At 49.2% G+C, this 27843-nt stretch overlaps 7 protein-coding genes across 7 annotated transcripts; 3 read left to right on the plus strand and 4 right to left on the minus strand.

The window, feature by feature from the left end:
* Positions 1-336: 336 nt before the first annotated feature.
* ONS95_006146 (uncharacterized protein) lies at positions 337-1468 on the minus strand (the record flags this gene model as incomplete). The annotated part of the gene is made up of 4 exons (XM_058499590.1): positions 1344-1468; positions 947-1299; positions 425-855; positions 337-363 (listed from the first exon to the last, which is right to left on the minus strand). The coding sequence occupies exons 2-4, from the start codon at positions 1128-1130 to the stop codon at positions 337-339; spliced, it is 642 nt and encodes a 213-aa protein (XP_058350634.1). The 5' UTR covers positions 1131-1299; positions 1344-1468.
* Positions 1469-1748: 280 nt separating this feature from the next.
* Positions 1749-4830, minus strand: ONS95_006147 (uncharacterized protein). Its single transcript, XM_058499591.1, has 2 exons — positions 3392-4830; positions 1749-3340 (listed from the first exon to the last, which is right to left on the minus strand). Exons 1-2 carry the CDS (start codon positions 3926-3928, stop codon positions 2423-2425), a joined length of 1455 nt encoding a protein of 484 aa, XP_058350635.1. The 5' UTR covers positions 3929-4830; the 3' UTR covers positions 1749-2422.
* Positions 4831-4902: 72 nt separating this feature from the next.
* On the plus strand, positions 4903-6435 carry ONS95_006148 (uncharacterized protein). Its single transcript, XM_058499592.1, has one exon. The coding sequence runs from the start codon at positions 5355-5357 to the stop codon at positions 6165-6167; it is 813 nt and encodes a 270-aa protein (XP_058350636.1). The 5' UTR covers positions 4903-5354; the 3' UTR covers positions 6168-6435.
* A 135-nt stretch (positions 6436-6570) lies between these two features.
* ONS95_006149 (uncharacterized protein) lies at positions 6571-9217 on the plus strand (the record flags this gene model as incomplete). Its single annotated transcript, XM_058499593.1, has 6 exons — positions 6571-7012; positions 7085-7314; positions 7361-7438; positions 7492-7855; positions 7944-8155; positions 8246-9217. 6 exons carry the CDS (start codon positions 6571-6573, stop codon positions 8435-8437), a joined length of 1518 nt encoding a protein of 505 aa, XP_058350637.1. The 3' UTR covers positions 8438-9217.
* On the minus strand, positions 9218-17159 carry CYR1 (cysteinyl-tRNA synthetase). The gene is made up of 3 exons (XM_058499594.1): positions 15803-17159; positions 10280-15652; positions 9218-10226 (listed from the first exon to the last, which is right to left on the minus strand). Exons 1-3 carry the CDS (start codon positions 16415-16417, stop codon positions 10011-10013), a joined length of 6204 nt encoding a protein of 2067 aa, XP_058350638.1. The 5' UTR covers positions 16418-17159; the 3' UTR covers positions 9218-10010.
* Positions 17160-19764: 2605 nt separating this feature from the next.
* Positions 19765-22249, minus strand: ONS95_006151 (uncharacterized protein; the record flags this gene model as incomplete). The annotated part of the gene is made up of 4 exons (XM_058499595.1): positions 19765-19862; positions 19934-20179; positions 20523-21718; positions 21768-22249. The coding sequence occupies 4 exons, from the start codon at positions 22247-22249 to the stop codon at positions 19765-19767; spliced, it is 2022 nt and encodes a 673-aa protein (XP_058350639.1).
* A 913-nt stretch (positions 22250-23162) lies between these two features.
* Positions 23163-27520, plus strand: PHO84_1 (Inorganic phosphate transporter pho84). Its single transcript, XM_058499596.1, has 8 exons — positions 23163-24146; positions 24196-24608; positions 24660-24689; positions 24742-25874; positions 25942-25964; positions 26017-26186; positions 26253-26870; positions 26933-27520. The coding sequence occupies exons 1-7, from the start codon at positions 24072-24074 to the stop codon at positions 26689-26691; spliced, it is 2283 nt and encodes a 760-aa protein (XP_058350640.1). The 5' UTR covers positions 23163-24071; the 3' UTR covers positions 26692-26870; positions 26933-27520.
* Positions 27521-27843: the final 323 nt, after the last annotated feature.

The raw sequence follows: 27843 nt of genomic DNA on the forward strand, positions 1-27843 counted from the left end.
GGCCACCTTCAATTGGCTCTGTGACAGCAATGCTCCGTACACGGTGAAGCTCGAAGCCGCGAGGCTAAAGGCTATCAGGACTATCCTATGGCTTGTCTTCGAGGACTGACCCTAACTTCGTAATCAAACAGTTTGATGAGTGCCTCGAGAGGATCAAAACCACTTGATGAAGCAGAACAAGAACATTCAAGAGACTAGGACCCGGGCTTTTGGGGCTAAGGCGCAATGCATATGTACGTCAGTGCAAACTAGACAGATTCCGTAGATCTCAAGACGAAGCCAAACGCATGGTCAAGAGTCCGGACTTTCATATCTTTCAAGTTGCATTACAGTCATCTACGCTGCTGTGAATGGAACATGAAACTATCCTATCAATCAGTATTTCTCAACCTCGAGAACCAAAGCACAACGATGCAAGACTTACCAGCTCAGTACCTCCCATACCTTCTCTCAGCAAGCCAATATTTTTCTCAAAAGTCTCCGTCTCCCGAAATTTCATATGGGCCTCCTTACTCTCCCACCCAATAAGCAACACAGTTGCCTTCCCTTTCACAGTCCCATCCGCGTGTTTCCCCACATCAGTCTCAACACTGTCACCCCACGCACTGCCATAACATTGATCCGGCGTTCCAATGCCACTCATGAACCTACCGACGTTAGAGAGGAAGTGGGGTTTAGTGTCTAGGAAGGTAGCGAACTCGATGACAGGGGCGCGGGTCAGAATCGTAGGTGGGAAGGGTTTGAATGGAACGTGGTGGAAATGGACTGCTGCCATGAGGGCGCTCAGACTATCTTTAAAGGGTTCATAGGCTGGTGAATTGGTGAATTGAATGTGTGAGTCTCGAGATTCCCAATCTAGCGTTGAGAATATGCGTTAGTGTGGTATTTGCTCTTGGGATCGAAGGTGAAGGCAAGCATGGAGAGGAAGTGGAAATGGGGTCCTTACCAATAAGCCACATCAGTAGATCCGGGCTTTCGATTGCACGGCCGTAAGAAGATCCTCGGTATCCTTCTTGTTTCGCAATTACTGAAAGGCCTTTCCTCCATGCTTTTGCTGCATCTGATGAGCCGAAGATATCGACGCCAGATTTCAGAGTGATGTAGGCGATCTCTGTCACTGGGGGGCCCATTTTGTATTCGTTACTCGACCCGGAAAGGATTTAGTCTTCAAAATGGCTCAGACTGCACTTTATTTCTAGCGGATTCTACTCAGTTTTTGAGGGGGGAGTTGCTCGAGATTTCTGGTGTTTAAGTGGGCTGGAGGGGTATGCGGGGTAGGTGGGTACCTCACGAAGTTACCTACTTTAGGTAGCTGAGGTACGAGTAGGTAGGTAATTAGTTACCTTGGCTCCTGAGATGGCTCGGAAGCCCTGAGAGGACTCCATGCTGCTTACTTGAAGTGTGTACATTTCATCCATCCCATTATACCCATCCTCTTAAGGGCATTGCAAGTTTGGTGTTTCGGGACTACATGTACACAGTCAATTCAAGGGAATTTATCGAATAAAATCCTAGAAGGGGGCTTATCAGACCGATGCCAATCTGTCCCACGACACGGCATCCAGACGCCGCACCTCGCAAGACGACCACAGAAGCATTATTAGTAAACAGGTCCTCCGCTGGCAAGCCCAGTCCTCGACTTGACTAATGGGACATCCGAGCTCATCTTTGGCAAATGTCATTGTTCATTCCTGACGCGTAGTCCTTGAGTATCGTGCCCCATGTCTAGTTTGAGTTTTGATGCTTGCAGCATGCTGCTGCCATGAAGAGGTCAGGATACAGCCTGCCTTCTGGTGGATTCTTGGCAGACCACGGATACATTGCTACAGCTTTCTACATCCTCAACACGGCCGATAGCATAATCTGCTGGCAATCAATTCGATCTGAACATAAAATGGGTCACTAACAAGCTATACATGAGGATACCCAACACTTAAATCACCCAAGAGTCCAAGACGAACGGCAGCATGGCAGTCCCCCCCAAAGGCATACCAAAATATGTCTGACGACCAAAGCAGGGATGAAATGCTAACCGATTCCACGCTAACAGACTCATGTGCGAGCTTCCGTCTCGTCTCATTCTCTCCTTCAAGAGTCCAGGCCACCAGGTTCATTCAGTTGAGTTTTATTTCATTTCCCCTGAACTAGCAGCAAGTATGTAGAGAGATAGACAGCAAAAAGAGGTAAAGGCCCCACGAGCTAGCTCAATAACAAGATGTGATTGAAGAATATGCCCGATCGAGGTTCCCATTTCCTCCAACTTTTGGGAATCACAAACCCCACCGTAATGGATACCGTACCGTACCGTACCATAACTGCGCCAGTATTACCACCACCAAGAAGGAAACCCGTAAGATTGTCATCGTCATCAATAATAGAATTCCGTTTAGATGCGGTGCTTTTCGCTCTCTGTGGTATTTGGTTAGATTTCGGGCTCTCTTTGCAACAATTCAGGAAGACACGTACCAAGTCGCGAATAGAGCATGTAGAGAGCCATTTGATTGCACTCGGCTGTTCCTGTGATTGTGACCAAGCGCTCATTACTGTTATCCTGGGGCTCGTTGATTTTGATAACACTGCCGCTAAGCTGTCTGATTTCATTGATCTTCGCACCTCCTTTGCCAATGATAGCTCCGACCATATCATTTGGAATGAAGATCTGCTGGGTCAGTGGCTGGCCAGGAACAACAGGCGCGGCTGGACCTCCAGGGCCAGGTTGAGGTTGAGCGAAGCCACCATGGTGTGGTTGCTGTGGTTGTTGGGGTCCGACTCCTCCATATCCTCCAACTGCAGGTGATCCGCCATAATGCATTGGCACAGCTGGCTGGGATTGTGGGGTATGACCATGAGCAGCGTATGGCTGGCTGTATCCATGGCTTGGAGTAGGATGAGTACCACGGTCGTGACGCCGGTGATCAGGATGTCCATAGTTTCCTCCCGCAGGCTGAGGAACATATGGCACAACTTGCATGCCACCGGGAACAACACCGGCTGGACCTCCACTTCGAGAAGCGTACGCAGAAGCTGCAGGGCCACCGAAGCGCTCGGAGAGCTGCTCAAAGAGGGTGCTACCGACATAGTAAGTTGCAATATGGACAGCATCTGCGACGCCCAGGACGACCAGAGAACGCTCGGTTGAGAGTGGGAGGCATGAATCGGAAGCATTCAGACGGGCACCTGACGCTTCTTGGATCTCGCGGATTCTGACCCCACCCTTACCGATGATGGAACCGATCAAGATATGTGGAATGAGGAGACGAAGAGGGTAGGTCTTGGATTGTGTGCCAGAGGGATCTTCGAGAGGCTCGTTGTTAAGTGTACGGATAATGAGACCGAATGCCTAAAATGATCAACTCGAGTTCAGATACATGTTCAAAAAGGATGTAGTTACCTTTGCAGCTGCATCAACTACACCACTGACTGTAAGGATTCGCTCGACTGCACCCTTTTGATAATCACTGACGGTACACTTGGCACCAGACATCTTTCTGATCAGCGAGACATTCTCTCCGCCCTTGCCAATTACCGTAGCTGCCTCGGCGCTAGTGATAACAGCTCTGATATGAATCCATCCGCTCTCATCATGTTGAAGATGCGATCCGCCTGCGGGCAGTTCTCGGGAGGTGGTAGCGGTACTCTCAATTGAGTGTGCTGTGGCATCTGGAATGACGGTATCTCCTTGGCTGTCCTTTGCCTCGACTTTCGTACCGTTTGTTGACTCAGTCTTTGTCTCTCCATTCGAGCTGACAACCGGTGGCTCCGGAATATCGGCTACAGCCTTGTGTTCCTCCTCATCGTCACCCTTGACGATTTTGTCGAGCGCAGGACGCTTTGCTTCAGGCTGGTCGTTGGGGGCGGATGGAGAGGAAGGGTCTTCGAGAGGACGCTTGGTCGATTGAGTAGGAGCTGCCGTAGGTGAGGCAGACATCTTGAGTCGTAGCTATGGGTTAATCTCTTCACTTAAGAGGGAAAGTGGTCGGGAAGGAGGTCGAGAACAATATTTTTGGTATGGATTGGATTGATTGTTCGTTATGTACACCAGGGGTTCTGCGAAAGAAAACGTGCTGGTGCTGGTGAATCGGGTAGAGGAAGAGCGCGTGTTTTGATTTGACGGGAACTGCTGAGAATAGAAGATTGGATTGTGTGGTGGTCGTGTAGGAAGGGAGCAGAGAGGATGGTGAATCCAAGGAGACAGGTCTTGAAGATCTGCCAGTCCTTGAAGAGGAGGTAGGAGGTTGTTCTGAGGCGTGCGATGAAGGTGATATGATAGTAGCGGGTAGGTGGGTGGATGGATGGGTATTGTGAGGAATGACGATGTAAGTGGCTGATGGGAATTTGGCTCCGTGTCTGGGACAGAAAAGCAGTACGGTAGAGTAGAGACCTATCCTCAAACCTTTTGGTCCTTCAGCGACAACCGACTTGGGTGCTGCTGTCTGCTCTTTGTTCTTTTCTTGCTCCTGATCGTCTCGTCTCGTCTTGTTGTCTCGTCTCGCCTCGCAGCGGATTTCCGCTGTGCTTCCCGGCGGGTTGATTGCTTAGTTGGTGCGTTTCTGTTTCGTTTCGGGAGGGGGCAGTGGAAGGGTGTGTGAGTCGTGGATGAAGCTTCTTCTGCTGATCCGCGAATGGGGAAGAAGTTGACGCGGTGGACACAACAAAGTGTCAAGCCCAGCACGAGTCGGTGTACTGTGTGTGGAGGATATTGTATGGAGCAGCGAAAGGAAAGTTGCTGATGATAGGAAAGAGAGAACGGGGATGGAGGATGGCCGAAAGGCGACTCTGTTGGAGCTGGCTGCTGGTTTCGAGCTTTGGCGTTCGAGGTCGAGCGAGCCGACGGCACTTGCGTCCAAGCGATTTTGGTTTGGTTAAGGTTGGTATGGTTTTCATGCCAAGATGCTAACCACGTGACCTTGGTCCATTCTTCTAAACGCGCTACCTGTGTTGTCGCGTAACACGGAAAGAGCAAAGAGTGACGGACGGACGATCAAACTTGTTCACGGAGAGCCGCCTCAGGATCCCAGCAAACCAATGGTGTTCTAATTCTGCATTGCTCTATATTTGGCAGCTTTCTAATCATCATTTCTTGTGCCAGTGTCCCTACTGTCACCGCCCAAGAACTATGGAGGATCCACAGCTGCAGCGCAGTGCAAGCTCCTATGCAACGCGTCTGGACAGGACCCTTGATGCCCTTCAGGCCAGAGTGAAGGAGCAAGAGGCTCTTCTAGAAGAAGTTAATAACACTCTACCCATTCTAGAGCATTTAGCAACTAACATTGAATCAGCTCCGAGCCTCTACGTATACGTCCACCCTTCAAGCTGAACCAGCAGCGGATCCTAAGAGTCATTTGCAGCATTTGATGGCCCTCAAGTCTGCCTACGAGTCTCTTACTCCATCGCAGCCATGGCTCCTCTCACGCGATTCTCTCGTTCCAGGACTACTTGCCTTGCGGGACTCCGACAGAGTTGCCAATGGTAGCCAGCAAGCCATAGTTCACAAGGAAGTTACAATCAAGGCTACCCAGCAGCGACTGGACCAGCAACAGAGTGACCTGAATGACGCCGAATTGATGCAGGCCGAGATGGTGGGAAGGATATCAAGACTTGAGGAGCAAATCAACCAGCAAACAAAACAGTCACCAATTCAGACTGCCAAAGAAATGATTCGAGCAATGAAAAAAAGAAAGCAATATTACGACACGGAGACGGGAAGGCTAGTGAAAGCATTCAACGCATTTATTGATGATCATCTTGCGGCAATGCTTGCTGTGGAAGAGCTCGGAGGTCCTATTGTTGGGGAAATACCGGAAATAGATGAGGAGATGCTAGAAGGTGGTTTCAGTGCACAAGGACGGCTGAAGAAGGCAAAACCTAGCGAGGACAAGCGGCAGCGCCGTATCGATCAGATCTGGGGACCGAGACCCGTCGAGAACGATGACATGAAGGAGCCGTGGGACGAAAAACACGCAGCGGCTGCAGAGATGAGAGACTTGACAGAGGAGCTTCTGAACAGCCTGGTCGAAGCCAAGGGACACGGACCCGGTGCATATATTGACCTTCAGAGAGAGTCTGCTGCTGCAAGGTTTCTCGTTAGGTCGAAAGTTGCCCAATTCCACCCGAGAGACGCTAAGAAGCTTCGATTGATTGATTTTGGAGGCGAAATAGACGACTGAGTGAATGGAAATGACTGCACCAAGCAGAGACTACCTGACTATACAAGGAACATCTACAGACATCAGAAGCTGTGAGTATTTCGCGACTACCACTAAGGAAATTAACGCCACAAGTCTTCTAGCTCCCTCTCAACACCTGAAGTCGGGTACATAGGTAGTTGAAGACAGCGCGATATTTCCAGAATTCACGTGACAATACAGCATTGTGGAGAGCTACTCCATCGCTGCGCTGTGGAACCCCGATTTAAAATATTCCAGACATAGTTCATACCATTTTGCATTGTCTGGCCGAATGTTCACTGACAAGATGCATTATCGCTCAGAGATCTATCATATCTCCTTCGCTCTTCCGATCTTCCGATCTTATCAGTGAACCCGTCGGAGCACCCACTTTTGATTTTCCATGCCAATGTTTGCGAACAATACGTCTCCTGATACTTCCTATACATCATATATACACCTTCATCAGATCCAATATAGATTTATCATTGTCTATCCTGGTCGTTGTCTCTTGCGCGTCAGTCGTCGTCCGAGTCCCTCGACATTTATTGACAAAACATCAACACAAATCTCAATACCGATATTAATCAACATGATAGAGCTATACCGTCTCACAGCAAGCGAAGCTTTGCCGCTCCTTAAATCCGGTGAACTTACAGTTGAAGCCTACGCAAGATCTCTCCTCACAAGAATTAAGCACCGTGACCACGTGGTCAAGGCGTGGGCTTTCCTTGATCCGGACTTCGTCCTTGAGCAAGCCAAAAGGCTTGACCGACTCCCAGCCGATGAAAGAGGCCCTCTGCATGGTGTGCCTGTCGGTGTCAAAGATGTAATCTTCACGAAAGGTACCTTGTAATTCACTGACCCTCGTCTACGTTAAATAACTGCAGCGTCCTGGTAGCTAACATGATGGAAAGATATGCCAACAGCCTTCAACTCTGCGATTTACAGGGATAGATCACAGCAAAACGTTGACGCATCCTGTATTATCACGCTCCGTGCTTGTGGAGCACTCATTTTCGGCAAAACTACTACGACTGAATTTGCTGCAACGACTGTTGGAGGACCATCAACTAATCCCCATGACGAAAATCGAACACCGGGTGGCTCCTCCTCAGGATCAGGAGCTGCTGTTGGTGACTTCCAGGTAGAGACGTTTCTAGCGAACCAAAATTGAACTCTGACAGCCCTAGGTTCCAATTGCTCTTGGTACACAAACTGGCGGTAGTACGATCCGCCCAGGTTCCTACAACGGCATATACGGCTTCAAAGTAAGTTTCTACACTGTCTTCTCGTCTGTCGGAACTTCGGCTTAACACCCAAGCCAACGTGGAACGCTATCTCCCGCGAGGGACTCGCAGTCTACTCACAGACTCTCGACACTCTCGGTCTCTATGCACGCTCAATCGCAGACCTTGATCTCCTCTCCAGCATCTTCCGCCTCTCAGATGACACACCAATCCCATCATCACCATTCAGGCTGCAAGGCTCGAAGATCGCGTTCGCCAAAACGCACGTCTGGCATAAAGCCGGACTTGGACTAAAAGCTGCGTTTGAGAGGGCGAAAGTCCTGCTAGGTAATGAAGGAGCGCTGGTGGAGGAGTTGGAGCTCCCGGAGGAGTTTAGCAATACTACAGAGTGGCATGATAGAGTCTGTAAAGGCGAGGGTAGGAGCAGCTTCCTGGGTAGTATGTGTGACTTTTCTCCTACACTTTCTAAGCCCCTCGAGACAACTTCCTGTTGGATTTTGGAGTTGATGTTGTCCATCGCATCCAGATTACCTCCTTGCCAGAGACAAGCTCGATTCTCTCATCCAAAACCAAGTCGAAAATTCCTCCAACCTAACACGTAAAGCGCAACTCGAAGCCTACGATGGGTGCGCAAAGCTGCGCCCAGTATGGGACGATATCGCATCTCAATACGATGCAGTCTTAACGCCGAGTGTGCCCGATGAGGCCCCTTTGGATATCAATTCTACCGGTGATGCTGTAAGCCTTTCTCCATGCCTGATGCCTAATTTATCCGCCTCACATCTCTCTCCATATCGTGTTCCAAAGATCGGATGCTGAAAGATACAGTCTTTCTGCTCCATGTGGACGATTCTCCACGTACCTGCCCTCAACATTCCAGGGTTCGCAGGCCGAAATGGCCTCCCTATCGGCTTGACGTTGGTTGGTGCGAGGTATCACGACTTGCATGTGTTGTATGTGGCGAAGGCCATTGGTGAGGCCTTTGAGAGGGGGGGAGGGTTCGTCTCGAAGATTGTTTAAATCTGCATGGAATTAATGGGGTTTTGAAGATATGAATAGAGATATGATGGAATGCCATCCGCTCTCTATTCCCACTTCCTCTTGTTTTGCGGAATGCAAATTCAAAGCAAACATTGTAGATTGCGGCATCAGCCCGGATAAAGCAGCGCTACAGGCTCGGTATTTAGGTCATGCAAGCGAGGTAAACAAACAGCTCAGCTCAGTTGTATAGTATCGCGGTCCACGTTTCCGCGATTTAAACTGCACACAAGGTCATCCTCATTGTCCTCAATATTATCTTGCCAGACCCTTGTAGTCTTCCCAAGCAACGAACTGCCTGGAGACCGTAGCAAGATATGGGTATTTGGCGCATTGAAAGGTGGGTATTCGAAGCAAGCTCACAATTGGCTGAAGATCTCGATTGGCAGTCTGCTCTGCAAGATATAGCAAATCTGGTCTCGATGAAACCTGGGCTGCCTTTTCAGGTTTGAGAATAAGGATCAAAGTTGGCGATAAGGAAACGCGAGGCTCTACAAGCTATGCGATTGCACTCCGTGGACGGGCACAGGACTTGCAAAGTAATTTCCAAATTCGCTCAAATGTCTGAGAGGGAAGGGTCCTCCTTCCGAGGACACGTTTGGCATCTGCGTCGATGCGAAGGTTGGTGTCCCAAAAGGCTTTTGTTGCTGAGCAGAATGAATGGCAGAGTCACCATGAATGATTTGTGCTCAGGGAAGAGAGTTATTTTCTGAGCCTGGTTGTAATACAGTGTGTGTATTCTCGACATAATTTGAAAGATCTATACTTCATATAAGCACGTCTTACCTTCATAAACCATTCAAGCGTATCTACTTCATTGTATTGCATGACACTGCACGACGACCAATTCTGATTCCTATCCAGGACGAGATCAACTACTTCATACACATATGCACAATTGTATTCCCCTTTTCTCAGCCATCCCCGCTCACCAAAGCGCCGTTGCCACCAGGTTTCAATCACCACAAGCCATCATTAGCTATATATACCGATCCCTCGTTACCAGGATCACCCCAGCTCCCAGAAGTGCACCATCCTCACGTAAGTATATAAGAAAGCCATCATAAGACGTCCATCCATCGGTCTTCACTCCCAGTACATCATAAATGCACCCAGCCCATTTCGCGCACGCATCATGCATAAAACGAAAGAAGAATTCAAATCCCATCCTGTGCTATCCATTCCACAGCGCGTAAAACTCCCAAAAGGCGTGAATGTACCAAACCCTAGTCAAATTAAACCCAAAGAACAATGACCAAATCCCTAATCCCTAATCCATCCTGCTTATAACGCATACTATTTTGATTCGCATCGTAAAACAGAACGACGGTCGGAAAGAGAACTTGTAAAGAGAAGAAAAGTATCAATGCTATACAAATATGGTCCCTTGAAATCATCAATACAGCCAGCCATTCCCAAGAAAGAAAGTGAACGAACGCCTTGCTGAAGTGCGTCAAATGTTGACGAATTGTTTATGATAAATCGATGCGCTAGTTATCGTAATGTCCTATACACCATGGTGTTGCTCGCTCGCTTTCGGCCGATATGGGAAAGCTCAAGTATTCGTCAAGCGTTTTGTTTTCCTGGTGCTGCTCCTGCTCGCATTCTCTGGTGGTAAAACTCCAAAACGAGCTTTATATCTGGCGAGTTCTTTGAGCTGATCTTGGAGCGAATCCAGGACTTCGTCCATTGGGGCTCGAAGTTGACTAAGGTCTGTCAATGGAGCCTTTCCAGTTGCGAGATGGCGAGTTGCGAGAGTGGAGATGCATGTCTGTGTGATATTAATACCTTTTCTGTTATGAAGAGATAATTGTGTAAGCTTACCTCGATTCGAGAGACTTGGTGGGTCATGAAGTTCACCAAAAATCTGTCTGTAACTTCACCACCTCTATGCTTCATTTTCTCCAACATTGCCGTTTCGGGAGGCTGCAATGCGACGTTGTGACCCCTCTCTACCTCTAGACTGGAGCACAGCATCTCCAATCGTAGACTAACACTCCAAAGTGCCCAGACACAATCGGTATCAATGCTCAATTGGGTCTGTTGAGACAAAGTGGCAGGTTCTTCCACTTGCGTAAGCTTGTCCGTTTCGGCAATCCGCTGTTGGTAATGAATACGACCAGACAGAGCGTGTGGATACATGAGGTATATATATTCCGGATTTTCGAGACCCTTGAGTTTCCGTTCGCCCATGTCCTTGACTTCGAAACCTTGGCTGCTGAGGGAACGAAGCTCGCGGCGGATTGACTGACTGAGCATGTCATTGTCGAAGGCATCTTCAGATCCGGTAGAGCCAGATCTGTCGCTCTCGCTGTAGGTTTCCAAGCACCGCTGAATCTCGGAGATGAAATCCGCTGACACGGTGATCTGACCACCATCCGCAACGGAAGAAATTCGTGAAGTTCGGTTGACCATAGGTCCAAAGTAATCCATACGTCTTGTGACAGGATCATGCTCGCACACAGGTGCACCCCAATGGATACCCATTCTCACACTCAAACCCTTGAATATCAGATTATGGTCGTTATCGTAGACCTCTTGGCCGAGAAAGCTCGAAAGAACCTCCGATGGCCACTGTACTTCGAGCAACTGCTGCTGTACAGCGAAGCACCAAAGTAGGGCAGAAGTAGCTGTAGGGAAAGAGACCATAAATGCGTCTCCTTCAGTCTTCACTTCATATCCACCAATGATACGTAGCTGTCGACGCATGACTTCGTTGTGAAGCTTAATTGCAGAACGCATTGCGCTTGGATATGTTTCCCAGAGAAGTGTTGAGCTCTTGATATCGGTGAAGACGATACTAAGATCGCCAACAGGTGCTTGAACCTCTGCCTGCAGTCGGCGAAGTCCCGAATCTTCAACAGTCTCCTTCTTCTTTGGTCGTCTGGCTGGGGCGTAGCCTTCGTCGATTATGGCAGCCGGGTTGAAGGACAGACTTTGAACACGATGAGGTCTGATTTGTGCCCGCTTCTTCAGATCACTGACACCAATCATCATGACCATGAGCTTATTTGTTGCTCCGAAGGCGATCGCATAATCTCGTAATCTTTGAGCTGCTCTCATCAAATCGCCCCGTTCCAGTCTCGCAATATCGACGACAATTTCAGGTGACAGATACTCCCATAGCTCTCTTGAGGCAACAAGAATCATCTCATCCTGTTCCTTGACCGTGACCTGCGTGATGTGAGGAGCTGCCTGAACAGCAGGCATGAGCTGGACGTAGCCAAATGCCCTTGACACTTCGAGGATATCATTGAGCTTTCCTTGTCTTGAAACCCATCCACCAGCATCACGGATGCGTTGCCTCTCATTGGGTTCAGCAGGATCGTGCTTTCTTGTCAAGATGCGATGACCACCTTCCGAGTGAATTAACATTGCTTGTGCATCTCCGACATTTGCAACATATAGCTCAGATTGCTGCAAGAACATGACTGTTGCGACACCTCCCGAATGCAGATCCGCCTGGCTGAGTACGGCGGGTGCGGCTGAGCCTCGGTGAGATAACAATGATCTTTCTTCCGTGTGCTGCGTCGCCGCAGTGGCTAGATCTTTGTTCAGGGATAAAAATGCTCGTCTGAGCGCGTCCGCCGGGGTCTCGTCGGGGGTCGAGTTAACCTTCTTCAACTCTTCGCTGAAAATATGTTGGAAATTCTCATGTAGATACTTCGCGATCTTCGACCCACCACTGGACAGTGCTTGTCCGTCGAACATTCCCAGAAGAGTCTCTGTCTCAGTAGAATTAAACCTAGGAACGACCATGTCGATGATAGACAAATGCTCATTTCTTCCCAAGGTATCGGCCATTCCGTACGCCAGTTGTCCGGCGAGAGAGCCGGAGGTACGGACTCTACGGTCTTCAGTCTCATCTGGGGTAGTTGGGATAGTCAAGGTAACATCCATCAAGCCGAGAATTCGCAAATGCTGCAAAGCGCTGAAGTCTGTAAGATCACGCCCATCACGACTGCCAGCTCCTCCCGGTAAAGATGGTTTGATCTCAAGACGCTTGTTGCCAGAAAGATTCAAGTACTTCAGGTTGGTATTCCAATTCCAGTTCCAATCATATGGCCAATTAGAAACATTATACTTGAGCGAGTTGCTGCCACAGTCCAGTATTACCAGTCGATGGGCTTTCCCAAGTTCAGCCGGGAGTGTCTGGAACTTGTTGCCGTTAATGTGCAGAATCTGGAGAAGGCTGAACTCTTCGAAATCATCTGAAGGCAGAGAAGTCAATTCGTTCCCAGACAAATAAAGCTCAACCAGCTGAGGCCAACTCTTGAGTGTTCTTTGTGGCATGTCATTGAGATCATTGTATGACAAATTCAGGACGCGGAGTTCTCCCAGCATAATCAGCTCATCGAATACATCGTCATCAAGCTGATTATCGGCCAGATAGAGATTCTTCAGAGACCCCGCAAATGTGTTGAGAAGTCTCGCTGATAGGCCCGAGTCCTTGCGGAGCACCGTCGGCTGCGTCTGAATCGTATCTTGGGAAGCGCTCCTTGAGACGACAGAAGTCTTCCGACCTCCTTTGCCATATACTGAGACGAGGGAACTTTTTCGATCTGGTCCCCCTGGTACAGGAGACCCACCTACACTGAGCAAGCCGCTCGATGCCTGACTAGGCCTTCTCTGGCCAAAGGCCTCCAGAGGACCCAGTTCCTCAAAGCTAGAATTGTTCGAATTCTGTCCAGGGCTCCCGTTGAGAGCTCCTTGATTAGCAGCAGAAGCATCACCTGGCACCTGAGGAGCTCGAGAAGCTGGCTTTGGAAAGTTGTCCAGCACGTTCGAGGAAATATTGAGTGTTTCCAGCTTATTTGCCCACCACAGCTCCATCGGTAATTTCTTCAAATTGTTTTCCCGAACGTCAAGAAAGCGCAATTCTGTCAGACAGCCAATCTCGGCAGGTAGACTGCTCAATGAATTCCGAGCAATGCTGAAATGTTCCAGTTTTCTCAGCTTACCAATATGGCTGGGTAAAGAGACGAAATGGTTTTTGTCCAGAACCAGTTTGACCAGATTCGGCATTTTGTCGAATGCGGCATCCGGAATATGTGCCAGTTTAGCATTTGACAGAATGAGCGTTGTCAATGTTGGGACGGCGTTGAGTATTTCGAATTTGGTAACAGGGTTTGAGTTGAGACGAAGCACCCGAATTTTCGTGAATTCCGATTCGCAAACAGAGACCGAGTTGTGATCAGCAGAAATCTGTTCAACCTTGGGTAATTTGGCAATGACATCGATACTGGAGAGGGCGTTGTAGCGGACATCCACTTCTTTCATATTAATCAGTTCCCCAAAAGTGGCCGGGAGAGATCCATTCAGTCGATTGTTCGTAATGACAAATCGTTCCAAGTTTTTCAGCCTCCCAATCTCATCAGGTAAACTTGAGATACCATTGAAACTCATGTCGATGTCCACAAGACCTTCCAAGTCACAGAGAAAGTTTGGGAATGAATCTAAAAAGTTCGAGGATATATTTAGCGTTCTCATCGATTTGAACGCCCCGAAGTATGTTGGAAGACTCCTCAAGCGGTTATTTGCAAGCTTGAGACTAATAAGACCCTGAAGTCTCGATAACTCGGCATGTTCGAGTTGTTCTAGTCTATTATTGGACACGTCGAGGATCGTAAGACGGCTAGCTCTGCTGAGACTGGGTGGTAGTTTCCATGCCTCATTGTTGATAAATTTGATGTCGCGCAAATTCTGACATGACTGGATGAAGTCCTTTGGCAGATCCAGCGACAAGTTCCGCGAGAGGTTAAGAGAGATGATTTCGGAGGCTTTTGAATAGAGAGAGATAGGAATGGTGATCAAGTTGCGGCCAGACAAATCGACATGGCTATATTTCTGTACCCGACTGACTCCTGGATCATTGGTGACAGAGGCATAGCCGCTTTCTCTTGCTGGTACAAAGGAAAATCGACACAAGTAACTGTTGTCTTCTCTCCCAACGTCCTCAATCCTGTCGTTCTCCTCGTAACCAGCCTGTTCTAGAAGTCTCTTCTGGATTACAACAGGCCTTTCACCAGCTCCAAGAATTCGCTGTAAGTCATGCTTCTTCATAACGATCTGATAGTTTTCCAAGCTGTCCGTCATGTAGGTCTTTTTTCCTACTTGGCTCATGATTTCAGTGACTGTTGAGTTCAGAGCCGTTGATAGAGTAACGAAGGTACCGTCGATCCTGAATATACGGATACAATATGGCGCGGCTTTTTCGTCGGCCTTGGGTGGGATTCCGGCTTCGTCTATCTCGTCAAGGCGAGACATGTTGTCATCGTTAACTTTTTTCACTGCCCAACTGTCGGGAGCATCCCATTTCATGCCTCCAGCGCTCTCTGCTTCAATCTTCGCCTCATCCTCTACATTGCCGACGAATATATTGTTGTCTAGTGGTGTCAGCGGAGGTGGCTTCGCTAGGATACCTTCCATATTCGACAAATTCGTGTCCAGACTGAAGATTGATCCTGGCGCAGCAGCTCTCTCGTTCGGGTCAACTACTTGTTCCATATCGTCCGTGGCCCTCGATTTCCCTTTCCGGAATGGTAATTTGTTGAATGTTCCTTGACGAGATGACCCATTCGGTCTGCTGCTTCCACCAAACTGGCCATTGTCAATCCGTGGTAGGTTGATCTCTGATCCAGCAACACTTCCCTCCCGACCCCATTGCCCAAACTCAGGAGATCCATAGCCTTTGCCATTGGGGGGTGGTGTTTGGAAAGAACGAACTGAACCGGGTAGTTCCTTCAGTCGAGCCTGTGGATCGTCCTTCTCCTTGTGTTTCCGAAACCGCCCAAGAATCCTCCGCTTCGTACCCCCGGTTGGTGAAGTTGATCCATCGTTCTGCGGCGGCTTAGCTGTCTTTCCGCTCCACTGGCTCATGCCGCTCGGTGTTGGGCTATTGGACCGTTTCGGCAGACTCGTACTCGAAGAATTCCCTAGTGCCGTACCCATCGAAGTCGGTGCACGCGCTCCTTGTCTGGAACTGAACCCCGAATCCTCCCTACTGACCGAGGGCCGCAGAGCTCTGGCGTCTTCGTTGCTCTTATTATGCCTGTGGCTGTGGCCTGGCAGGTGAACATGCCCTGATCGCGAAGAGGAGGACTTGGGCGGAACCTGGGGACCTTCGCCAGTATATCGCCCTTTGTCTGGGCCAGAGAGTTTTTCTCGCACAGGTGCCTCTCCGTATTTGGGGATGTCCTTGATTTAAAGTCAGTCAAGAAACGCTACCACCAATGCCATCGTCAGATCCCAAAAGGGAAGGAGGGGAGAAGATAAGGTTTTGTGCTCAGCAGAACCTATCTTGGTGTAATATACACAACTGCAATTGTGATCTGAGAATAAACTGACCTGGGAGTCTTGGTATAAAAACGGGACGACGTCACTGGAGGGAATTGGTGTTCTAGGTCGTGACGAGCCTGGAGATGCATCTCTTTGTGTCCTGTCCGTGGCTGACGAGTGGTTCCTCTCTCGATGGCTACGAGCAAAGGAATGCGATCGAGCGTCCTTGCCATGCGATGGGAGGCTTGTGTCAGAGCCATCTCGACCTGGAAAGTCCTCCCCAAAGAAAGTCTGAAGCTTTTTATGTATGCCCTGCCGTGATACACTCGACTTCGAACCTTGACTGCTCGCCGTCGTCACACTGGCCACTGAGGGCCTTCTTTCATCTCCAAAATATAAATCAGCAGGCGAATCGCTCGCATTTGTGTTCCCCGTCAAGCCAGTACCAGGCCTGAAGCCAGGCGACAATTGCGAGCCTTGCGATAGATTGTCGCTAGAGTCATTGTAGAAACTCGTGCCAAATGCGCTCGCCGGCGAGGTCACTGTCCCGTTCGAGGACATCCAAGGCGCAATTTGATTTGGTGATCCCAACGCAGTTGGGGGGTTGTGTTGAATCTTCGGTATGGGTCCTCCTCCGGTTTCGAGAACTGCAAGATCGCGACGGTAGTTGCCAAAATCGCTCATTCGATGGTCCCGAGGGGAAATATTGGGAGACGACGGCGAGGACGGGGATATTGCCGTGCGTGGAGCAGCAGTGGTTGGCGAAACTTGAGGATCTGTCTCGGGTCTGGGAGAAGGCGGCGATGCAAGCACCCGTCAGTCAATGAACATGTTCGCAAGGGTCCGACAGCTTCTTTGAGACAAGACAAGACAAGACAAAGTAATCGAAATCGAGGGTTGTGAAGGAAGAGGAGAATATGAATATCGCTCTCGAATACGAGTGATGTTGTGGCTCTCACTTACTTGTTACTGCCGTCAGTCTGGACGGTCATGGCATTGGCATTGCCTCGTCGCGATGGGCCCCGGAAGAGCGAGCTAGAGCTGGGGGGCCCTTTGACGGTCTCAGTCGACTTCCAGCTGTCCGTGCTCGAGCTCGTCGCAGAGCTGTTGCGAACATCCTTCTCTTTTCTGGTCATGGTTGACCGGCAATCGCAACTAGGAGACGGCCATGGGGGGATAAAGATGCTGCAGCAATGGCGGGGAGGTTCGCAATAGGCGTGCGCCGGGGGGCAGTGGTGGTGGTTGTGGTGATTGATGCGGTGGAGAGGATGGAGTGTGGTGAGGGTCTGGAGTGAGGTTGTCGTTTAGTGTAGTGGAGGGTGGAATTAGCCGTGCCGTGGCCGTGGGCACTGTTCCGCAGATGGGTTGGGCATAAGCGGGGCGGGCGAGCTTGCGGTCAGGCGGGTTGTTCCAGCTTCATCTGTATCTACCTCCATGAACTGGGTCGAAGATATTGGACTGCTGGACTGAACTACCGCAACAGATTGGACTACGGCCTGGATACTGTAGTCTCAGTAGCGTCATGTCAAGTCATGGATGATTGCATGCACGAGCACGAGCACGAGCACGAGCTCTACCTAGTCTGAGAAGCGAAGGCTTGGTGGATAATACCAAAGGCGGGGGGTGTCTGGAGGTAATTTACCTACCTATGCACCCACATATGACCACCTTCGTACCACAACACGGTTCGTCCACGATATATCAAACCACGGGGCATCGATATCCCAAGAGCGGAAAGCGCTGTGTGTCATGGAACGGCGACTAAGCAAGAGGACAACACACCTGACCAGGCCGAGCTGGGGAATAGTCAGGAAAGCAGCGGAATAAATTTTTGGTAAGAGAACTGTTTGAGCTCGAATAATGGGCTTTGTGGAGGGGGAGCGAGAGGAGGGAGTGAGGGAAGGGGAGAGACGGAAGACTATGCGGACGAAGAATACTTTAGATTGTCTCGTGTTGCATAGGTATTACTGACAGACAACTTGCTCGCAAGTCACAGCAGCAATTCTTGCTTGTGGCAAGACTCCGGGCATATCAAACGAGATGCTGCCCGCAGGGGAAGCTTCAACACAGAACTTTCGGAAAGGAATCCAAGAAAGTATATCTTCCCATTTCAGGCCACATGAAGTCAATCTCTTTCCAGCCTCTGTCAGTCCCAGAGCTCCAAGCCGCCCGTGCTTTACTTTTCTCCTGAACAAAGTACGTTATCTAATGTTTGTCGTCCGACTGCCGTCTCGTCTCGTCTCGTCGCAGCTCTGAGTACCCGTAAGGTCATGCGCTGAGACCATCTTCAGTCAGCTCAATAGAGCTGCGATACTCAATGGATTCATTTGTTCTTTGAGGAGAAGCAAGATGATTGGACAAAAATCCCTGAGTATCTATTGCCATGTCAATTCCTGTTTCTATTCGATTTCGAGGCCATCTGGTACTTCCCTACTCCGCTAAGACCTCACCATTCATCCATCACTGTTCTTACCAGTCAGACGACTCTCCAGAAGTTCACTCATACCCGTCCTCAATTTAGAAGCCAGTTCGTGTCGGGTCCCTTCCCGTTACCGTCAATCCCTCCCGATCAGAAGCTTGGACTTCATCTGCTCACTACCATAGTGCATCCAGCTGCACATCCTGAAACACCTTCAACGGCACCTCACACAAGCCCTCTTGTTTCCTGCAAATCGACCCGTGGTGGATAGATGACAGGATGGCATCGATCAGAGAACAAAGATCAAACGGCGATCATTCTTTACCGAGATCCGGAAATCTGGGGATGATGTCTTGAGGCTGTGGAACCGGAATAAGACCTGTAGACTTGGGACAAGGGATGTGAAAATATTCTTTCATGCGATGATACCAACGTCCCATACCTACAGCGTAGAATCTCTAGAAATCTGTTCCCAGGACCGAATACTTGAATGACTTCTATATCAACATCAATGTACAACTACGCGAAATGGTTTTCCACCACAGGGTCTTCGTTCCGTTTGCCCAAGTCACCGGGATGTCACATTCTGTGGACCAGTAACCACTTCCCGGAAGAAAGAAGGTTTCCTGCTTACCCTTAAATCCAATCCACCGATCTAAAACTAGCCACTTGTTTCTTCCTCTGTTTCCTGGGTCGTGGTCTGAACCTTGTTCTGGGAGCACTTTATTTGGGTTCGGGATTCAAGGTCTGAGATGGATCACAGGAGGCAGCTGCGGCTCCCCGAGACCAGATATGTGAGTCGGTTCACGTAATAACAAAATTATCCGAAATAAAAGGGAACATTGAAGGCTCTCTTGGTCTGCTTTCTTTTCTTCTGGCAGTTTTGAAAGCTGCTTTGCAAGGGTTGTTACTCAATGCATATCACATGAATTTCCATAGTAGAAGATTTTGTACATGAATAGGTTTAGACATTTGCAGATCTGCGGCTGGTGTATTAGTCATGGTAGAACCATATTCTTTTGTGCTCTATTCAGTAAGTATATCAAACACAAGACTTTATGATTACATTATCAGGCGCCCGCTCCTATTTATGTTCGTAATCTCTGCCATCGTAGCTTTTTATTCGGCTCCATTCCTGATTGGTAGGTGTCGACTATCGTTTGGAGAAGATCTGCAGATTTATATGCACAATAATACATGATAAATCTGTCAAGAAGGCTTGTGATGTGCTGGTTGAGTCGGTAGTAGGCACTTCGCGTGTTGAGTCTTGGATGAGCCAGGAAATATGACTTCGGAGGTGGAGTTTGGACAGGCCTGGTAAGGGGAGTCCCTTGTGTAACTTTCACGGAAGGCATTGTTCACCCGTTCGACTCCAGAGTCACACCAATACATCCTCGCCCAACTCTGGTGCTGGAGATGGAGGAGGATGAGCGTTGTTGGACCAGGATCCAAGGACACTGAGTATGGATATTTTGCTGTCGAGTTCCTAGTGGAGACTGGGTGCCCGGAACGCGATCTGGTCAAAACCACGGAGTTGGTATTCAGTAGAGCAAAGAAAGTTGCTCTTTCAGATCTTTGATCGGATTTGGTTGTGCATTCGCGCTGGAGGATTTCAAGCAGGTAATTCCACGGGAAGAGCTGGTTGGCCTAACCCAATATCTGCAAAATCCACATCCTTCTTCACAAACTCGTTCCAGAATCCCAGACATTCTATCAGGGCTCAGAATTAGTACTCCTTTTATTTGCTTGAGCTAAACATCGGACAAGTGAACTAAACTCACCGTCAGCCTCACAAAACTCCACCATAAGCCCCCTCACCGGCTTCCCAGATCCAGATCCGGACCGCTGATCTATCCTAGCATATGCCGGCCCTGCACTTGATTCGAAGCTCGCGATTGTGGCGACGCTACCTTGAGTACTGCGTCGAGAGAGACTTTTGGCGAGGAAAGGGGCTTTGCCGTCTGAGCTTTCTAGGGTGAGTGACTTGGACTTTCGGGTAGGTTGTCTAGGGGATTTGAAGAGCCCGGCTACTGATGTGTCAGTCAGTGGGCTTAACCTGAATAGGGTCATTCAGAGATTGAAAGGGTTCCTGAAAGTAGTGGGGAGTATACTTGGCCACTCGACAAACCCATGCTTCTGATCTGGCGTGTGTCTGAAGTAGAGAATGTATCTCGTACGAGAAAATTCATCGAGCAGAATTCGAATGGTTCCGAGGCGGCATTGGGTGTCTTTATCTGTTGACTTTATGTATTAAACATCCGCACAGTAGACGACTTTCTTGTTGAGCAAGAGGCTTTGGAATTCAAGATAATCTGCACATCTGTTTGTCAGATACTTCCTACTAATTTATACGTCGCGAACAGTGCTTACCCTCATTGTTGATAAACTTGTAGACTGGTGGAAACGGAAGTGTGACTGGCTTCTCATTTTGTTTTGTTATCTTCAAAGTATGTGAACCTTGAAACTGGACTCGTAGCTTATGCGTCTTGTCAATGTGGCTGTTATCTAGAAATGGTTTCATAGACGTCTCGACGAGAGAGGGTGTGTTAACATCGATGGTATGCTTGAATCTGATCATGCCGTCCATACTCGTTGTCGTTATGACTTCTACATCGCCAGTGTCAAATCGCGTGATTGACTGGATGACAGCACTGGCACGGTAATCAAGGTACGATAATTGCACGGGGATCTGACGGTCCAAACCGAATGACTGCCTGCGGGAGATGGAAGATGTTGAATGGGTCCTGCTGTGGGACAGAGGTCTTGGCTGACCGGGTGAGGAGGATAAGGAGCCTCGATTCCGATCTGGGCTGCCATATGTGGGCCCGGACCACCCATCAAATGGAGATGTCATCGGCGACAGAGAACCAGAGGACCTGGGTGATGGTATGGGGATTGGACGTGGAGGTGTTGGTGGTTGAATAATACCAATAGGAGGATGTAGCCTCTCTCTTTCGATCCTCTCTTCCAACTTGTTCCATGCTTCAAGTTCTTGCTGAAGTGCAGTCCGTGGTTCCGTGACTGCGACAGACATGTCATTCTGAGGACTGGAGTGATTCAAAACACCAACAGCTTCTGCAATCTGTCCCCGCATGTCTTGCAACCTTTTAAGCAATTGGTTTACAGAAGGTTCGGCGATCTCTGAAGTTCCGAGTTCTGATATGGTGTCCATGGTCTCGACTCGCTTCACTCGCATCGAAAGGTTATCAAGCCTCTGAGATATTAAGCCCCGGACTTCATTTTGCTGCAAAACTTCTTGATCTTGACAAGGCGTGTTCGGTGGTAAGATCGCTGCATATTCGGTCTCCCCCAAGCGCGGTGTGTTCTGCCACGGTAGCTCGGCTGCCTGCGTTCCTTGCTCGATCGCACGTATAGGTTGCGGGGGGTGAAGTGCCTGCTCGAATTGGCGGAGGATTGGGTAGTCAATCTCTCTCGCCTGGTTTCCTTGCTCGAGCGGATATGTGATCAATTTCAGGTTGAGAGTGACTCGATTAACCAAATCAAGATGAGAAGAGACTAGGCGAAGGTTTGTCGATAGTAAATCTGCATGGGATGATTGAGATGCCCTAAAAAGCCTTTTAGTCATGAAATGACAGTAGAATATTGGATCCATACTTCATATCTCGGACCATAGCATTGGTGTCCAGTCCGACATCGAAAGCGGCGATCTCCAGAAAGAACTGTAGCTTCTCGCGAAGTCTAGTCACCGCCTTGCGCTCAGACGGCCACTGAACTTGTTGATACAAAGCAATAACTTGACTTTGTGTAAAAGTGGCCCTTTGTATCCATGTTGAGCGCCGTGATCGTATCGCCTTGGTATTAGGGTTGACTCGTTGGATGATTGACATATGCTTCTTGATGAAATCCGTACACTGGTCCCGCAGTTCCTGATGGGATCCATGCAGGCGATCATCCTTCATAAATGACAGTCTACGAGCCTCCCATTCAGATAGACGACTGGTGACATGAATGAATTCGTCGAAAAATTGAGCAGCTTCGAATCTAGCATTGAGAGGACCATCAGAGACAGCTTGCCATATTTCCCAGACAGCCTTCAAGCCAGCAATAACATCTCCTGCAGACCACCCGAAAGACATGTTCAGAAAGGTGAAATAGTGATGAGCATATGTCTTCACTTTTTAAGGGATATGAGGGGCATGAGGGGCACAGAGTCAAAGCCTCAGATCTCCAGGTTGTGCCTAGAAGGCACTGGCAAATCCTTCAAGAAGGTGCCCATGCGTTCGGTTGGCAGTAAGTGAAGCACCGAGATACTGTATACTGTTGAAGACGATCAAAGAAGACTCAGAGGTGGCTTCTGGCAAAAGCATCTCACAGGGAGGTCGTGTGTCGCGTGTAGGATGAACTGTTAGCTGGTAGATGCTGGAATGAACATGACGAAAGAAACGGCAGGCAACCGACAGGTTGCAGTAGCTGGCCGAGCCTGAATCATACCTCCGTAGAGTCGTTGCCCACCTCACCCTGCCATGACCTTTCAGAAGATCCCCCCCCCCCCCCCCCCCCCTCACGAGTCCACGACCGACCCAGGGCAGGGCAGGGCAGGGCTACCAGTGACCGACTGACTGGGGGCTGCGCCGCTTGACGCTTCCAGACAATCAATAATAATTCATTTCATTTCGTATCATACCGAGCGTACTGCACTGTATCGACGAACCGGGGATCGCATGTCCATCCTCCCGGGAAAGCGTCTGCCTCCACTCACTGGGCGCCGCAATACTCGACGCCCGCCCAAGTTAACATATCACAGCAGGCCTGGGGTCGCCCGAGAGAACTGTGTAAGCGGAATTGGAAGTGGAGGTGGATGTGGGTGTATGCGGATGTGGATGTGGATGTGGAGGCTGAAGAGTGCATACCTACCTTACCTACTGCACCTGCACACCTCACCGGTGCAGGACGGGATGAGAGGAGGACAGAGGGGAGGGAAGAGGGAAGAGGGAAGGTCAGTCAATATTTGGGTTGTTCGGATGTTGTCTTGTCGTTGTCGTTGTCCTGGTCGTGGTCGTGGTCGTCAAAACAAGCGAATCGGCTGGCTTCAAAGCCCCACGTTTTGCTTCTCAACGTTCAAGGGGCATGTTTGGTGTTTCTCTCGCACGCACGCACGCACTTTGCTGCACATGACAGCCGCCCCAAAGGTATTTCCATTCATATCATGCATGGCATGGTAAATCGCCTACCTTGAGGTAGGTATGGTATGGTGTGGTATGTTATGGCATGGCCCGACTCGACACGCTGCGCACAAGACTCCTGTATTATTGCAGTACTGTAGCTGCACGAGCTACACTAGTTACACCAGCTGCACCAGCTGCACTACTCCGTACAGTAGTTACACTAACCTTACTACTGAATATCAAAACGAGCTCGAGAGGCTGACCTGACCGTCTGCTCCGTCTCCAGACCGGTTGGCGTTGGCGGTTGGCAGAAAGAAATCCCTCGTTTCTTCGAAGCTAAGCCGCAGAGACCTTGACAGCGACAGTGACTATGATTAGGTACAGTATCCTGCAAATTGACGCCAAGTCATTTGTGTCTCGCAAAGATGATACTGCGGTCCATTCCCGCTGTCATCTCCTGACCATTATAATATTGGAACGCTCGCTGCGCAAGGCGCCTGCAGACGCCACATCACATCACACCCCCCCAAGCTCATCTTCAGCCTTGTAGGGCTCCTCAGATGTGACTCTTGCTCATCCGAACTTGGGGTCCGACCCCTTAACCTACGCTCATAATATTCGTGTAGATTCCTGCTGCAGCATGAGATTTGCATGAGCAAGTCGAGACATCGACTCAACCTCGATCGAAGGCAGGTCAAGAACTACGTGCAGGCTCCAACTGTACCATACAATCTGATTTATTTTTACTACCAACTGAGTTGCGATTCTGCAGAGATCCCTGTCCCTTCCAATCATGGTATTGTGGGGATTCAGATGGCTCAAGCTCTTTCTCAATCCATACGCAAACGATGATTTTGAACATATCAGTGTTTGTACAAGCTTCCTTGGTTCAGGTCCAAAGTTGTTGACGATATCAGGAATCTGATCGACGATCCTACATTCTGGGCCGGCTAGAAGGCGCTGAGTTCTCCGAGTGGTCATGGGTGGTAATCGTTGCTGGCGTCGGCTTCTTTACCGATGCCTATTCCATTTTTGCGATTAACATGGTCATGCCTATGATCGATATCATCTATTATGACGGAAAAATGCATCATAATTACGGATTCGCTGTCGGCGTCGTCACGTTGGGGGGCTCGATTATTGGTCAAGTTGGGTTTGGACTCGCTGCCGACATCTGGGGCAGACGAAAGATGTATGGATTGGAGTTGATCATCACAATCTGTGCTACTCTCGGTGTCGTTATGGCATCGAATGGAATCCATGGATCGATGTCCATCATTGTCTGGCTTCTTGTCTGGAGATTTGTGCTTGGGATTGGCATTGGCGCCGAGTGAGTGTTTACTCTTCACCGTGCTAGTACTACCAAATTGACAACCATCAGCTATCCGCTGAGCGCCGTGATATGTTCCGAGTAAGTCATGTCTGCGGTCGGTCATGCTAAATTTAAGCTAAAGAATCCTCAGATTCGCTCCAACTCATCTGCGGGGGAGGATGCTGACACTTGTTTTTGCGTGTCAACCCCTTGGCCAGCTTGCTGCCAGTCTAGTGTCTCTAATTGCTATAGTCAGACAACGGAATGGCATTCCCTCGGACTCAACTGCATACACGGAACTGATTCCACAGAAATGCGACCCGGAATGCTTGCAGACTTTGGACTCAGTTTGGCGTTGGATCATCGGTGTGGGAGTCATCCCAGCGGTAATCGCTCTATGGTTCCGCCTCACAATCATCGAATCACCACGGTATACCGCAGACGTTGGCCAGGATAGTAAGAAGGCAGCCTCGGAATTACATCGGTACCTTCTCTTGCAGGCGGAACCAGTAGGAGCTAGATCCATATCACTCGATAGCAACCCAGAAATCGTCCGTAGACGAGTCTCTTCTGGCGCTGTGTCGGGTGCGATGAGTAATGAATCTGGCCAAGCAAGTCGTTCGCCATCTCCTCACAGCATTACTCGGGCTGAATTGCCCGGAGAAGATACTGCTATAAAGAATAATGAGCAAGAGACCATTCGTGTGTTCTCTCTTCCACTGCCGTCTGGAACGAGCGAACAGAGACAGTTTGCCAATACCCTTTCGTCAACACAGCAAGGTAATGTATTGTCTCCATTTGAAGGACGCGACCCGTTCCGTCAAGATCTAGAACAGACTGGCCAAAACGCCGCCCCACCTCCCCCCAGCTGGAAAGATTTCAAGAAGTATTTCTGGCATGACGGGAACTTTCGAACACTTATGGCCACGTCATTTTGTTGGTTCTGCCTCGATCTTCCATTCTATGGTTTAGGCATGAACTCCCCAAAAATTATATCAGTAATCTGGTATGGCAAATCCGATCCGCCAAGCGGAATATACAAACTCCTGATTCACGATATCTGGCAGAGTCTGGTCGTCGTATCACTGGGAGCAATCGTTGGCTGTGCCATTACTTTCGTTGCCATTGACAGACTAGGACGCCGGAATATCCAAATCATCGGATTTTTCTGGCTTTTCATCTTGTTCATCATTATTGGAGGGTCGTTTTATCATTTGTACGAGATTGGGGGATCAGCTGCTACTATTGTGCTCTACATATTATGTCAGATTTTCTTCAACTTTGGTGAGCTAATCCTCTTCGGTTTTCTTGCATCATTACACATCCCTAAGATTCTGACTGGCATTTACAGGTCCAAACACAACTACATACATTGTCTGTCAACCCCTTCCAATTCGTGTGTCAGCATGCTGACTAGAACCTATAGATGCCTGCTGAGCTCTTTCCAACGCGATATCGTGGTCTCTGTCACGGAATATCAGCTGCATTCGGAAAGCTAGGGTCCGTTGTTGCGCAGCTATTTCTGGCCTTCATCTACTACGGAAACGGAGTGGACTACACCCGAATCGAGAAATGGCTTCCCTACTCCTTACTCATGTTTGTATTTCCCTCTTTCCGATATTTGTGACATGCTTGACCTCTACTGACATTTTGAACTCTAAGTTTCTCTATTTTCATGCTCCTCGGACTTATTACCACCATTCGCTGGATCCCAGGTCAAGAACATGGCCCCGATGGAACAGTTAAAACTCTCGAGCAATGGGAAGTTGGCCGTCCAACTCCCAACGGCTTCTCCAATACCTGGACCGCTCGAACAGTCGAAGTGGCGTGGAAATTCCTCACCACAATATCCATGAGGCTGTATCTTTTTGTCGATGGCTTGGCCGGAGGTGATGCGAGAGAACGAAGGGAGATGGCTCGATTGGAACGGGAGAGTGAGGCGGATAGGGAGAGGATGAGGGAGTTAGAGGGGCTAGAGGGAGGAAGGAGTTGTACAGATGTGTATGGCGGAGGAGATCGGATTACGGCATTTGGGATAGGGAATGCGAGTGACGAGAGGGGTCCTAGTCCCTTTGTAAACGGGAGTGCGCATAGATCTTAAGATGTAACTGGACTTAGAGGAGGTGGATTGCGCCCTCGCACAGTTCTAATTTCTTTGAAATTTCAAGCACCTCCGAGGTCCTGTGGGGTACTCATCCATCAACGGGCCTTGCCGAGCGCGAGGGAACAGAGGTAACGACAGACATGACCTTCCTCAACTTCCACGTCGTCAAACAAAATGTCGGCATAAGTGGCCCTAGTTTCTTCCAATGATCTTCAGCACTACTAACATTACTATCTAGGTATAGTCACCAGAGAGATATTCGATCGAGGCCATGTCAAATTCGACTTGAGCAAGTGCCAGGCTGTGACATGCACCGCTCTGCTCATGAAGTCGGTCTGTGAGCACTGAACATCATATGAAGCTTTAGGCATTAGACCACTCTTGCATACATCTCTGGCTTCTCTCGAAATCTACCAAGAGATAGCTCTTGGTTTCTTGGTCGGTAGGGCTGAACGAGTTGGCTCGGCGAACAAGGGTAGCGAGACGATCGCGGAGTGGATACTCATTCTTGACACTTTGAAACCAGTTCTGGTCAACTTGCGGCTATGTTCTGTTTCGTATGTCTAGCAATTTCTTCAACAGACTGCTGAATGGCTTATTGGGTCTTCTCCGAAGCTTCTTGGCCCAATGGCCAGCTTGATGGTCTCCTGAGCCTCTGTTTCGCTGTGAGAAGTCTGATATGAGGATTATGAGGGCAGGTACCATCAAACTTGACACAGTGTCTTCTATTGGAAAGCAGCTTGCGACGAGTCTAGAATCCTGATCTTCAAAGCCCTGGTCGAGCCCTTCTTATCTCGAGCCCTTCTTATCTCGAGCCCTCTCGAGCTAGTTCCTAAAGCATCCTTAAAAGCATGTCCGATTCTGGCTATTTCGATCAATACTATTCTCTACTCACAGGGAGAGTTGGAAAGCACCAACCCAGCTTGCCAACAGGTATATGCTGCTTAACAGAGAAAGAAAAGTCAAGAATTGCAGCATAGACATGGCGAATCTGCTTGAAACTTTCGGCTACCATATCATTTACTTTCCAACTAGAGTTTGATCGCTCATCGTAAAGTTTGCTAGCTTGGATCAGCTTTGCAGAATAGGTTTCAGAAAGCACATCGCAGGGGATGGATCAGGGGATGGATTTTCACTTACTCATAAGAT

Source organism: Cadophora gregata, assembly GCF_030347475.1.
Source record: "Cadophora gregata isolate MNR1 chromosome Unknown scaffold_17, whole genome shotgun sequence".
In the NCBI taxonomy this organism is placed as follows: Eukaryota; Fungi; Ascomycota; class Leotiomycetes; order Helotiales; family Ploettnerulaceae; genus Cadophora; species Cadophora gregata.